The sequence below is a fragment of the Myxocyprinus asiaticus genome, chromosome 28 (genome assembly GCF_019703515.2).
Source record: "Myxocyprinus asiaticus isolate MX2 ecotype Aquarium Trade chromosome 28, UBuf_Myxa_2, whole genome shotgun sequence".
In the NCBI taxonomy this organism is placed as follows: Eukaryota; Metazoa; Chordata; class Actinopteri; order Cypriniformes; family Catostomidae; genus Myxocyprinus; species Myxocyprinus asiaticus.
In genome coordinates this window covers 7,743,362-7,758,407 of record NC_059371.1, presented here as the reverse complement: position 1 = coordinate 7,758,407, position 15,046 = coordinate 7,743,362, and the positions used below count along the sequence as shown (strand labels likewise).

Genomic DNA, 15,046 nt, shown 5'->3' with positions numbered 1-15,046 from the left:
TGCATAATCCCAAATTGTATTTCTTTGTTTTAATCCCTATATGTGTGTGTGTGTGTGTGTGTGTCTCCCTGTAGTTAACAACTGTGTTGGATGCCAAACTGAAAGGAAAGTTTGGATGGCATTGACAGCATGACTGTGGATGAAATATCACCTTTTTAATGTGTGTTTTTATTCTGAAATACGTAAGTGTCGGAAGACTACTCACACCTGCAGCAAACTCCTTCCATTCATCACTTGGTTTTGCCTTTAAACACACACTAGCCAAAGAGAGAGAAACTGTCCCGTTCGCTGCTCCACTCGTACGCCAGTTCAACACACTCCCATGATTTGGTACTAACAAAACCTCTCCCTCCAAAAACATATGTCTTTTATCATATTTCAGACACATTCATAGACTTATTTTACAAACACTGGAAAACATGCCGCAGTCACTGTATTTTCTCGCAATAACGACATTATCTTTCCTTAGAAATCTTTTGAGCTTTGTTTTATTTTCATTGTGAAACAATGCAGTCTAATCACTTGTTTTGTCTGTGATGTGAGTTTAAACCAATGGTCTTTCATCTCACAAAGTGTAGATGCCCTTATTTTGTCTGGTAACTTGGAAAAAAACAAACAGTTTAAGTTCGAAACACTGATTAAAGTTCAGCAAAACACTGACAAGTGAGTGCAGTCTTTTACAGTATATCCAATTAAGATCAATCCATCCATAAGTAGAGATGTTTGATTCTGTCAGTATTTCAGCTCAAGTGACCAACATGCTTTGGTGAAAATGTTTATGCTAAATTAACTGTTTGTATGGACAAGACAATTCAACCTTATGAATTATGATATGAGTTTTAATCAGAAAAGATTTTGAATTACAAATGTCGCAGAAACAATCTGAATGGCAAATTAATAGAAGGTACTATGTGATGTAACTTCATATGGCACACTATTACAGTATCTTAATACCTTTATGATGGGATAAGAATGGTACAGCCCAGATCCTGGTACTTTTAGTGACACTTACATGTATACTGTGATTTCTAATACAAAATTGCAGAGTTAATGTGACACTACAAACAACAGAGTTGTTTTTATGTGTAGAAGTTCTTAATTGAACTGTTTGTGTTTTTCTTTTAATTAAGATGCAGAGAGCAGGGTTTGATTTAAAAAAAAAAAAAAAAAAAAAAAAAAAATACTAGAAAAGTTCAAATGTCAAATGACCTTATTCTGACATTGACAAACCTGTGCATATGTGTGTGTAGATAATTAATAGATAAATATGACGTGTAAAAGGGAAATATTCCCGTAAGCATTTAGCCCTAGTTTACAAGGATTTTAAGTCTCTTTTATTTTGAATTTCCACTTCATTTTTAACACTGTACCTTGAAAATGATTTCAGTGCTATATTCAAGCAGATGCTAATGCTAGCACCTGTAACAGCAGCAGTGTTTGCACAACTAATCACGTTAGCGAATAAAATGGTGACAGTTCGGATTCTATTAATGGCTAAATGAGTAAAATATAAACAATACTGGACTGTAAAGTAATCCTGGGTGGTCTGTCTTTTGATACTTGAATGATTCTGCTTTTATAGATGTCTCTCTCTCTCTCTCTCTCTCTCTCTCTCTCTCTCTCTCTCTCTCTCTCTCTCTCTCTCTCTCTCTCTATATATATATATATATATATATATATATATATATATATATATATATATAGAAAGATAGATAGAGAGATACATGTGTGTAATGTATGTATTTTTATTTTTATTTTATTTTTTTACTTTTTGGTCTTGTTTTTGTCATATCTAGAGGGGAAAGTCTTTTTAAAGCTCAACCTATCATAATGTTTGCAAATGAGCATGAAACTGACAATGGAATCTCTGAGAGACCTTGCCACAAAATCCAAGAGAAAGACTGTAAATAATCTTGGGCTTCCAGTCTTTTTTATGATTATTATTTTTCATAACTGTACATCCAATAAATGAAGATATGGTATTCAATATTTCCCGTCCTCTTTTTTAAAAAATGTTGCAGCAAAGGAACATACAGTGGGGTTCCAAAATCGTCAAGGTTTTATATCTAATTTATAGGATAAGTTTTAGGATTTTGGAACATTTATAACAAAAACATTATGACATACAGTGATTTAAGATAACATGCTTTAATTTAGGTTGCAAAGGTTTTATTAAAAAAATTCCCTCATTTTATACCTGCAAGATGTTAAATTAACATTTAGACACAATATAGTAGTGTCCTTACGACAAATATTATAGAAGACACAACAACATCACAACAGTTTCACACAACATAGGAGGGCTTTTCACACTGCGCTTAACCCAGGGTTATCATCTTTTAAACCCCGCTTTTAACCCTGGGTAGAGCAACGTTTCACACTTGTAAGTTTGAATGGGGTTATGAAACCCTGCTCAGGAGCAAGGATAATGTGAAACAATGTAATGTTAAAATGTTTCAGAAAGTTGTTTAGCTAAAGACAACGAATCATATAATGCCTAAGTGCTTACATGATTTAATATTCATGCACTCTATACAGTAGCATAAACGTTTCCATGCTGTTTTTTCTTCTCCGTCTGAGGGAAACCTGAAAAATGTCAAAGAATTATGGCAAAGGCGAGAACTGCCGTGATGAAGAGACAGAATTCCTGTGCCGTGTGTTTTTATAGTATGTTTCAGAAGACAAAAGACAAACAGCTGATTTGCTTGGCGACATTTAAACAGAAGAGCAGATCCATTGGCTGGTTGTGTCCGTTGCGAGAATGTAAACAGCACATGAAAGTTTTTTTTGACTGTACAAAAGTGCATGAATATTAAATAGGGTAAGCACTGAAGCATTGATTGGTTGTGTGTTGCTAAAAAACTTTCAGTAACATTCTATCACCGCATCTTTTCACACTGTATACCTTTGGCACCCCATTGTGGGGTTAACCCCACAAATGAGGTGCTAGTATAACCCTGGGTTAAAAGCGGTGCTAAACCCCTTTCAAAATTACAAGTGTGAAACATTGTTTTAACCGTGGTTGAAAGCGGGTTTAAAAAGACAATAACCCAGGTTAATTGCAGCGTGAAAAGCCCTATAAAATTTCTTCAACACATCATGCAAAATGTTTACAATATTAAGGGTATGGTTTCAAATGTGATTTTGCAAGCTGACAACAAAATCATTTATTTAAGACAGGAATATCCCATTTCTTCCTTGAGTTGACAATTATCTCAAAATTATACAATCATTGCATCACATGATCTTTGGACAATATCAGTGTATTACATTATCATTTGTTGTGCTTATTTGTGTGCTGAATCTTGTGTGTACATTTTGCTGTTTGTGTGCTTTTTAGTTGTTCTATGATTCATGTGCATCTAAAATTATGAAATCAAGTTATGCTTGATATTGACAACTGTTTTCTAATTCACACATTCAGCCAAAAATAACGACAGAAAATTCCTCACCCATCACCAGTTAGTCAACCTGCAGTCATTTTCTCAAATAAAATTATATTTTTTCCCTTTCCTGCTGAAGAGAGAAAAAAGAAAAAAAAAAAAAAAACAGCTAAACCAGCCTAAGATTGTTTACTGGTCTTAAATCTATTGAACTGGTCTCCCAGACTGTTCTTCAGCTGGTCTAGTTGATCTTCCAGCCTGGCCAAGCTGGTCAGCCAGGTTATCTCTGACCAGTTGACAAGTGCCCTTAACCCCTTTACAACTAGCAAAACTGACCAGGCTGGGAGACCAGTTAAGACCAGCAAACAATCTTGGACCGGTTTAAGATGTTATCTATAAATGTTTGTACATTGAAAAGTGTTCTTGAAAAAGTTCTACTATTGTTTGCAAATGCTTAAGACCACTGCTGCTTTTCACTTTGTAACAGTCTGCCTGTGCACGTGACTTTGAAATTTCGAGCATCAAAAGCAATTTATTGGAATAGAGTGCTGCTTCCAGAGTTTGTTAATTACAAAAAGTTTACATTCACTTGCCATTGTACCTTTATGTATCTTTTTAGCATACATTTACACCCATCTCCATTATTTGTTTATTAAACTTTTAAGCATCTTAATTGGACAGCAGCAAATCATTGGTATAATTTGTAATCCAAATACCTAAACTTATCTCTTAGTTAAAATGTCTCTTATTCTTTTGTCATGTCTAGAAGTCAGGCAGGGAAAGTCTCGTGAGGATCGCATTTGCTGTAACTCAAGTTAGGGTAAAGGTTAGGGTTAGGTTTTGGGAAAAGGGTAGGTGTAGGGTTTCTATGGGACTCCAAATAAACCCAGTGTGTGAGTGTTGCATTCGACTCTCACAACACTTTTCGCAGCCTGACGGTTGCCTCCTAGACACAAATTTTTGTACCCCCTTGATTTTATTTAAATTTAGCCTTTCATTTTGTCTGACTGTTCTGACTCCGCTTATCAAACAGTGGTCACAGAAAGCAAAGTGTTGTACACTTTCTTTCCATCTAATGAACAGGTCCCATGAGCCAGGAGTTCTTGAATTGTGATCCAATTGTCCAGGATCCGTCGGCTGCGTTTCTTCGTGCTCTTTTTTTGGCTCAGCTCAAGTATGGAAGCCTGTCCCTGCGGCCCAGAATCTTGCTCCTTCTCTTTCTCTCGCAAGAGGTCCAGTCGACTCTGCATCATGAACTCACGGCGGCGCCGTTGCTCGCGAGCTCTCAGCAGCTGCTGCTTGCGTTCCTCTTTGCTCCAGTAGCGTCCCATCTTCATTTCACTGACCGCATCATCGTCCGTGGTCATCCCACTGCGTTCCTCACAAATTTTCATGGCACGGGCTTTCAGTAAACGATCTCTAACTGGACGTTTAGCAACATAGTGTGAGCCGTCACTGCGGGTCTTGACCTTCCATTCCATTCGAGGTAAAGATGGAGGTGGTGGCATAATCATAGAACTTGCAGGGGCAGCTGCGGAGTCTCTATTTATGCAAGTCATAGTATTCGGGTGAGCAGGAACCTCTTCAAAGGTGTTCGTGACATCTAAACTATCAGTGGCCGACATGTCCCTCAACTGCATGCAACTCTGGTAACGTGGAGGCAGTGTGTTCCCGCAACGGCGACGGGATAGATACGGACTGTTCTCTGCACTCCTCCTCCCTTTTGTAATCCCAGAAGACAGAGTCCCATTTGCATGGGATTTCTTGCTTGCTCCATCCAAGCCCTTCCTACTGCTGCAGTCATTCCGAGAGAATGACCGAAGCCTTGTTGCTGGACTAGAGTTTCTGGTTTCCCCTGTTTCTCCATTCTTCCTTTTGGTATCTGATGAAGAAGGCAGGTTAAGATTATTTTCCCTGCTTGTATTTGTTCTGTGATGTGGTGTCCATGGTCGCATGGTTGCAGACGCACTGGAATCTCCAGCCGCAGATGGTGAAGGGTGCCGTTCACTTGCCAGAGGCGTGCTTCTACAACTTTCCCCACCAGTATTATAGGCACTTGTACTCTCCTTGTCCGAGCGTTCCCTTTCTGGAATCTCATTGATGTCTGACAGATCATGATGTAGCACCTCAGCACCTCCACATCTTGCCTTTGCCCCCTTTTCATCATCCTTCTCTTCATCAGCTGGCCAGACCTTCAAGCAACGCTGGCGCAACTGCTGCATCTTTTGAATCCGCAAAACATTACGCCACTTAAACTCCAGATGATGAATTTCCTCCTCTAGAACAGCAATATCATGCTGCAATAGACTCTCCTTACAGTTCATATCTAATGGAACACCGCCTCCTGCTCCAAGGTGCCTTCCATTAAAAAGAAGTGCATTTTTGTTCTTCTCGTAAAGGTGTCGGAGCTCCAGTAGCTCACAGTAACGTTCATATTCCTCTTCCGTTAACCTTGGCATCAGCACTTTGCTTGGCACTGACCCCAATGATTCTGGAACCCCATGATCGCCTGGTCCCACTCCATCTGGCCCCAGCAGTGCGTCGTTGCTGTAGTGGGATTCCCATCCATGTGGAGCAGCGCGGAACTTGCGCATACTGCCAGGTGTATTGGTGGTGTTGGTCGTGCATACACTGGTGGCATCATCAGCCAGTAGATCATGTTCAGAGGACTCCTCACAGCGTGTGCTTTCATCTGTGCGACCCACCCCGCTGTCCAGCTCTTGGCTGTTATTGAGTACGGTGTGCCACAAGTTTGGCTGACCTGCTCGGATTCTGTTGATGTCACAGAGCAAGGAACTGGTTTTACTACGATGCTCAGGGCTGGGTAAGTTAGAAGTGTTATGCAAGTCCTTTAGATCCAGGTCAACACCCAACTCCAAATCCAGGTCATCTGCCTCATTCTGGCAAGAAGTTTAGGATCATTTAAGAAAAAGGTAAAGGAAAAGATATAAATCAGTAAAACTCAGCAAAGATATTTAGAAAAATAAAGCAAAGAATGTGTGTAGAGAGAACAAAACTTATTTCAAGAAAACAGCATATGGCACACTCCACAAAATGGTAAACCTTTCATTTTCTCATTTTAGTGTTGGCTGCATTGGTCAACAAATATCAAACAAATAATTGTTCTTTAATTTATCTGAATTATAAGTTTATCAATAACAATAAATTAAAATCCCAAACTAGCTAGCCCCCATTTAGTGGTAACATAATTTATGCTAAATCTGCAACCTGTTACCTATTTTGTTTATTATTAATATAATATTGATATTTTTAATGTACTTTTAATTTGTCACATTGTATTTAATTTAGTTTCTTTTTTAATTGTCATTGCTAGAAAATAACAATAAAAAAAAATCATGGTTTTACAATGTATTTACACATGTCTCAAAGAACAAGTTTGCAAAAACTGCAAACCTCATAGAAAGGGAATATTCTGAGCAAAACACTGTAACAGAAAAAGTTGTAAAGAAATTTCCTGTTTGAACAGTAGAGGACAGTGCTTGTCCATGTGAGCCAGAGTGTGTATGCTGTAACTGATTGTAGGGTCTTTTCCCATATGTTGTTCTCAAGTTTCTCAAATGAGCCACCTGTTCTGGGGAATACACTGGCCCAGGGGCTCACAGACCATCTTCATCTTCCGTAAAACACACACACACACACACACACACAGGGTACTCACAGTACATTTTAGTAAAAAAAAAAAAAAAAAAAAAATTGTGGGCTCAAGATTTCTAGTATCATCATCTTTGTAACCAAGTTATCATGATTCTAATATGCAAATAAGTTGCATTTTCTAAGCACTAGACGGCCTTGTGTATTCAGCTTTGTCAAAACAACCATCAAGCTAAATGAATACACAAATATGCCACAGACTTCAAATGTTGACTTAGTCTATTTGTATTCATGAACTGGGTAATTCTTCAGGGGGCTTGAATTATGTTTTATTTAAATATTTCTCTTTAGAATACAGACTGTTGCTATGGCTTCTACGTGGGCTAAATATTTAAGTTTAAGCATGTTGACTGACTGTAAAGAGCCATATCAATGAAGAGATTCTGATATTCAGATGCAGGGGGGCTGAATGCAATATTCATGGTGCAATTTCCAATCTTGTTGGTCGGACCTGAGTGGTAGGTTGTGAAGGATGCAGCAGACTACCACAGTCCGGCATACTTTACTGGGACTGTACACAAGGGCATATACAGGTGCATCTCAATAAATTAGAATGTCGTGGAAAAGTTCATTTATTTCAGTAATTCAACTCAAATTGTGAAACTCGTGTATTAAATAAATTCGATGCACACAGACTGAAGTAGTTTAAGTCTTTGGTTCTTTTAATTGTGATGATTTTGGCTCACATTTAACAAAAACCCACCAATTCACTATCTCAAAAAATTAGAATATGGTGACATGCCAATCAGCTAATCAACTCAAAACACCTGCAAAGGTTTCCTGAGCCTTCAAAATGGTCTCTCAGTTTGGTTCACTAGGCTACACAATCATGGGGAAGACTGCTGATCTGACAGTTGTCCAGAAGACAATCATTGACACCCTTCACAAGGAGGGTAAGCCACAAACATTCATTGCCAAAGAAGCTGGCTGTTCACAGAGTGCTGTATTCAAGCATGTTAACAGAAAGTTGAGTGGAAGGAAAAAGTGTTGAAGAAAAAGATGCACAACCAACCAAGAGAACCGCAGCCTTATGAGGATTGTCCAGCAAAATCGATTCAAGAATTTGGGTGAACTTCACAAGGAATGGACTGAGGCTGGGGTCAAGGCCACCACACACAGACATGTCAAGGAATTTGGCTACAGTTGTCGTATTCCTCTTGTTAAGCCACTCCTGAACCACAGACAACATCAGAGGCGTCTTACCTGGGCTAAGGAGAAGAAGAACTGGACTGTTGCCCAGTGGTCCAAAGTTCTCTTTTCAGATGAGAGCAAGTTTTGTATTTCATTTGGAAACCAAGGTCCTAGAGTCTGGAGGAAGGGTGGAGAAGCTCATAGCCCAAGTTGCTTGAAGTCCAGTGTTAAGTTTCCACAGTCTGTGATGATTTGGGGTGCAATGTCATCTGCTGGTGTTGGTCCATTGTGTTTTTTGAAAACCAAAGTCACTGCCCCCGTTTACCAAGAAATTTTGGAGCACTTCATGCTTCCTTCTGCTGACCAGCTTTTTAAAGATGCTGATTTCATTTTCCAGCAGGATTTGGCACCTGCCCACACTGCCAAAAGCACCAAAAGTTGGTTAAATGACCATGGTGTTGGTGTGCTTGACTGGCCAGCAAACTCACCAGACCTGAACCCCATAGAGAATCTATGGGGTATTGTCAAGAGGAAAATGAGAAACAAGAGACCAAAAAATGCAGATGAGCTGAAGGCCACAGTCAAAGAAACCTGGGCTTCCATACCACCTCAGCAGTGCCACAAACTGATCACCTCCATGCCACGCCGAATTGAGGCAGTAATTAAAGCAAAAGGAGCCCCTACCAAGTATTGAGTACATATACAGTAAATGAACATACTTTCCAGAAGGCCAACAATTCACTAAAAATGTTTTTTTTTATTGGTCTTATGATGTATTCCAATTTTTTGAGATAGTGAATTGGTGGGTTTTTGTTAAATGTGAGCCAAAATCATCACAATTAAAAGAACCAAAGACTTAAACTACTTCAGTCTGTGTGCACTGAATTTATTTAAAACACGAGTTTCACAATTTGAGTTGAATTACTGAAATAAATGAACTTTTCCACGACATTCTAATTTATTGAGATGCACCTGTATTTGGCTTGAACATTGGGGGGTTACAGTATGAAGAATTTACATGTTTCCATTGATCATGGTATAAATATTGGGGGGGGGGGGGATGGGTTGAACTTGCTTGTTTACCTCTCCCCCATCGCCCCTGGAATCTACGCCCCTGACTGTAAAGCATCACTTCACAACTGTGATCCAGATACATGAATTGGTTCTTTAAAATGCTGAAAGTATGCTCGACTACACCACACTTCTGGTTATATATGACAAGTTATAAAGTCCATTATTTGATCATCATTTGATGAATTGCTGCTGCCAAGATCAATAAAAAAAAATTACACAAACATCTCTTCCAGTTATTTATTGAAATATAATGCATTATATGGGGTATTAAAAGGGATTATGAATGGACTGCATTTACTGTTATGGTCTCTTCTTTCAAAACTCAAAACACATTTTATTCTGAGGAATCTTTCATTCTCAGGTTAGTCATCCATTCACTTCATTTCTCCCTTTTCCCTCCTATGTAATTAATTTAAAAATTGTTGGATTCTCATAAAAAAAACAAAAATAAAATAAATGCACACAAACCAACCAAAAAGGTTATATGTTTGAGACTCAGAATGTGTTCAGGGGATTCAAAGGGATTTAGTAACTTGTTGTTGGAGGTTGTGTTTATTATGGGATGTCTAAGTGTGCTCCCTTGAGTGTGACCTTGAGTAGAACAAAGAAATGCCTAACCACCAGACAGAATAACCCCCTCCACATGTGTCCGTGTCTCCTCCTCCCCTTTTATCTCTCTCCATTCGCCACTCCATTTACTTCCTCATCTGTATTTTGCTTTGTCCTACTCTAACCTTTTCTGTCTGCTTTCATTTGTAAACAGGAAACAGAATGAAGCCCAGTTCATGTACACAACAAATTTGTTACTTGGTGCTTGAATAAACAGACCATTATACACTTGACTTAAAGGGGTCAAATCATACATTTATCATTTTATTTCCCTCATCAGGTCCATGTATATTATTACTATGAAAGCATAATACTAAAACTTAATACAAAAAAAAAGTTGCTTTAAAACATTTTTTTTATCATGACCATTTTCTACTTTCTATACATTAGGATTAAACAGTTATTTGCTGCTATGCCTTGAAACAGCCCCTTTCTTCAGGATGCAAGTTTGCTGTTGTGTCCAGTACAGTAATATTGTAGTTTTTTAACTGCCCCATCCTTTAATAACAGCCTCTTTGCCAAGCCTGCATTAAATTGTGACAGGTTCACAAAACAACCTGCACCCAAAACAGTGCATTAACTGTTAAAATCAGACTCAGATGATCAAGGCGATTTTACATGGGACATGGTCACCACGCATTCCCTATTCATTTCCAATGAGAGTGACGCAGCAGGCGGCAAAACAGAGGGCACACACCGGCGCAAGATACAAATATTTTATCTCTCCATGGCTGCCGCTTGTCACTAACCAATCAGAGCTGAATTTATTCACAACCAATCAAACGGAATTTAACACAAAATGGAGAAGAATAAACTCGCTTTTGCTGAATTTCTTGAGCTATATAAATTTTCTTTGAGCGTTTATAGAGATATAAATAAGAAAACAGGCGAGTCGGTGTACCAGGTGAAAATAGGCTACTGATACTTGCATAGTTTATGTTTAGAAGACGACTGTGTGGTATATGCAAATGTGCCATGGACCATCTCTTGAACATTAGGCGTCTGAAACATCAACTTTAAATAAACAGAAAATAAAATTTCCCAGGTGGTTTATTTGCAGAGTGTTTTGTGGATTTTTAATGTTCATTTGTAGCCCTCCCATTTTAATGATTGATGTGATGTTATTTATACTATATCAGTTTGTCATCAGAAACAAAGTAGTGCAGTATGTTTCTCTAGTTATCAAAAAATTTGGAATTCATCAAATGTGGAGACAGATGACAAGACGCCATCAATAATTACAATTATATTATTTAGCTATTTAACCTTGATATCATTTTAGATTTAATAATAATAAAATAAAAAAAGATTATTACAATATTTCTAGTTATAACACATATTTTGGAGAAATAAGTGCCATTTTATTTATGTGCAATAACTTGAAAACTAATACAATATTTACAGTAATCACCTCAGTAGAAGCAGCTGGGGGCATTGTTGCACTTCTACTGGCGTGTTTCGCACTGCTTCTCGTGCGAATGGAAAACGGCTGCGCAAAAGAGAAGTGGCAAGATCGCAGGCAAAGCCTGCCGCCCACCGCGTCCCGTGTAAACCGCCTTCAAAGAATGCTTCAAATGCTATTTTATGCATTTGAATGCTTATTAATGCAATTAATTTACTGGCTTGTAAAATGTGCATAGCAGTAGGTGCTACACACAGCCAGGAACAGCATAAGATTTGGCAACATTTCCTTAATTTTACCCTTTTTTTTAGTTCTTCTGGTGTTAATAGGAGTAATAGCACCGTGACTGGGCGTGCCAAGTTTCTGAACACAGATTAAGCGCTGTTGACATGTAAATGTAAATATGTTAATGTTTTCAGAACATGCTGTTTTTGCAGCTTGTTTAGAAAAATGTGTTTGTTTGTTTTTTTACTCCCCTTCTCTCCCCAATTTGGAATGCCCAATTCCCAATGCACTCTAAGTCCTCGTGGTGGCATAGTGACTCGCCTCAGTCCGGGTGGCGGAGGACGAATCTCAGTTGCACGTGGCTTGTTGAGTGCGTTACCGCGGAGACACAGCGCATGTGGAGGATTTACGCTATTCTCCGCGGCATCCACGCACAACTCACCACACGCCCCACCGAGAGCGAGAACCACATTATAGTGACCACGAGGAGGTTACCCCATGTGACCAAGCCTATATAATATAGAGGGGGTCCAATAGAATCTATGTAAAATCTTAAATTGCATAAGACAACCCTTGCATCTGTAGATGCAGACTTCTTTTCTTAATCCTAGCCCACACTTCCTCCTCCAATACTAAGTTTAAATCTTTCTCCCATAATCTCTTGATAGAAATTAAAGCACCGTCCCCCAGACTCTGAATTTACAGGGAGTAATACACTGATGCCTCATGACCTTTTCCAAAAGCAGTAATCACCTCTCCCAGAGTATCTGCCACTTTAGGGGTGTGTGAGCTACTCCCAAAAATATTACAGAGCAGATGGTGCAGCTGTAAATACATATAGAACTGAGATCTGGGAATCTCAAAGTGTTGAACCAAATTTTCAAAAGATCGAAACACTCCACTCTCATATAGGTCACCGAGTGTAGTAACCCCCCTCACAATCCACTATGACCAGCAGAAAGGGGACCTTTCAATACATAGTTTAGGGTTCAGCCATATGCTTGAGGCAATATTTAAATAAATGTCCGAATTAAACCCTCTGGACACTTTTGTCCATACCAAGTGCAAATGCGAGATAACGGGGTATGACTTAACTACTCCGGTTAGTTTAATAGAAAGGCTTTGCAATGGCGAAATAGGGGCAAGAACTTTCTGTTCAATACAAAACCAGGGAGGGGCTCTCTCAGGTGGAAGCGACCAATGAGCCAAAAGTCCGAGACCGAATGCATAATAATAAAACAAAATCTTGGGTAGGCCTAGCCGACCTTTGTCAGTTGGCCTAAGTAAGTTATTAAAATGTAATCTGGGACATTTACCATTCCAAATGAAGGACTTCACTACACTATCAAATTGCTTGAAATAAGAGAGGGAAAAACTACAGGGAGAGACTGTAACAAGTAGTTACATTTTGGAATACAATTCATTTTAATAACATTAACCTTCCCAATCATAGATAAATGTAATGAAGCCCACCTGCCCACATCGCTAAAAACCTTTTAATTAAGGGGTCAAAATTAACTCTAACTAAATCAGACAAATTTGCTGGGAATAAAATGCCCAAATACTTAATACCCTGTTTGGGCCACTGGAAGGCGTCTATCTTGAAAGCCGTTACCGGGCAGTACGCTGTCAGAGCCAAAGCTTCGGATTTTGACCAACTGACTCTGTATCCCGAGAACTTAGAAAAGGAATTAATAATTCTGTGGAGGCAAGGCATAGATCTAGTAGGGTCGGAGACAAATAACAAAATATCATCTGCGTAAAGCAAAAGCTTATGCACCACACCTCCCACCACCACCCCTGGAAAATCATCTTCCTTTCTTATTGCGGCTACTAATGGTTCCAGGGCAAGACAGAACAATAATGGGGGAAGTGGGCAACCCTGCCGGGTGCCCCTATCCAGAGTAAAATAAACTGAAATTAATCTATTTGTTTGTACCACCACCACCAGGTGTCTATAAAGTAACTTTATCCAACTAATAAAAGTTTTCCCGAACACGTATATTTCCAGCATCTTAAAAAGATGATCCCATTCTACCATATCAAACGCTTTTTCGGCGTCAAGTGAGATGGCAGCGACCAGAGTCTGATCATTCGCCACTGACCACATGATATTGATGAAACGCCAAATATTATCAGAATAAATCCCACCTGATCTATATGTATAAGAGATGTCATAACTTTACTTAATCGGTTAGCCAGAACTTTTGACAATATTTTAACGTCTAGCTGGATCAGGGAAATTGGACGGTAATTCTTACACTTACTTGGATCTTTGTATTTTTTAAAGGTACAGTATGTAAGGTTCAGAAATGCTTGTTATTAATGACACCTGTGGCCGTTAAGTGAACTGCAGCCAGCTACCTGTTGCTCGTGCTCGTGCACACACTCCATAGGGATGTGAGCGAGCGAGCATCAACCAAAACAATGACGTAACGTACAAAGAGACAACGTGATTCACCGGCATCATGTAGTTATGATTGTTTTACTACAAACTTTCAGATTGTATATTTTATTTCACTCTCCAGTGCTGGAACAGGGTTAAAACAAAGTGTGGATATAGGTCTGGCTATGCAAGACTGTAGTTTGAAGTAATCACTATTCTTTGCATGATACATTGACTGCATTTATACGATAGCCTATGTCAGCATTAGCTAGCTAGCCAGCTTTATCAATAGCTGTAAGCTAAATTTGGTGGATGATGACAGTAGCTGTTTATAAAATAGACTGTACATTATAAATATGTTGACCCCATTCAGTATTGATGTGATTCCATCACAACTGTCATTTTGATATATCGATGCGCTATTGTTTTATAATAATAGAACGTATATATTTTCTGTATAACCAAGTTATGTTAAACTAATGAATGGGTCTTTTTGCATTATCTTGAACATCGTCTAGCATTCATTTCATGTGTTATTGTAGTTTAGCTAAAATTATACAGATCAATCCTTATGGCACTATACTTCACATGCTTTGCAGTTATGTAAGCTTACCTGTCCAATAAGAAGAATGCCAGTTCAGGGTCGGTTTTGATCCCCAAAACCGAAACGAAGGTCCCTCCAGGAATCAAATGCCCTGCCGATGTTCACTCTAGTTATTGCTCGACCATGATCCCATTCCCGCTTAGCCAGACGGGACTCAGTAGATAAATGTTTTTTCGGCTTACTCTGAGTTTGTGTAGGAGTCGGTGTTGTGCTGGGAGCCGGCCGTTTGCTGGATTCCATCTCTAAGATAACGTTACCTAGTGTTGCAGTTTGTTGTTGCTGTTGAATAGCGGAAGAGAAGCACTAAGGCAAGGCTCTTGGGAGCACGCATAAACGTCACATCCTTTGGATGAAAATCAGTCTACAGGCTTTAATAGGCAACCTAGGAAGTCCGGGAAGGGCTCATTTTTTAAGTTGCATTACAAGCCATTCACACATTAGCAAAAAAAGGTCAAATATTACATGAAAATTGTTATATATTGCACCTTTAAGAATGAGACTGATACGGGCTTGTGTCATGGTTGGCGGAAGCTTTCCGTTCTTTAATAATTACGTATAAA

At 38.9% G+C, this 15,046-nt stretch overlaps 2 protein-coding genes across 3 annotated transcripts in view; one reads left to right on the top strand and one right to left on the bottom strand.

Moving 5' to 3' along the window:
* The window catches only part of LOC127418878 (ankyrin repeat and SAM domain-containing protein 1A), a 171,063-nt gene extending 169,824 nt beyond the window's left edge, over nucleotides 1-1,239 (top strand). Inside the window, exon 28 of the mRNA XM_051659750.1 lies at nucleotides 75-1,239. Coding sequence (XP_051515710.1) covers nucleotides 75-78 — 4 coding nt within the window. The 3' untranslated portion in view covers nucleotides 79-1,239. The remainder of the gene's footprint in view (nucleotides 1-74) is intronic.
* Nucleotides 1,240-2,162: 923 nt separating this feature from the next.
* The window catches only part of LOC127418888 (PDZ domain-containing protein 4), a 61,701-nt gene continuing 48,817 nt past the window's right edge, over nucleotides 2,163-15,046 (bottom strand). For both annotated transcript variants that reach the window (XM_051659776.1, XM_051659777.1), the window contains exon 8: nucleotides 2,163-6,283. In XM_051659776.1, the coding sequence (XP_051515736.1) occupies nucleotides 4,409-6,283 (1,875 nt within the window). In that variant the 3' untranslated portion in view covers nucleotides 2,163-4,408. The remainder of the gene's footprint in view (nucleotides 6,284-15,046) is intronic.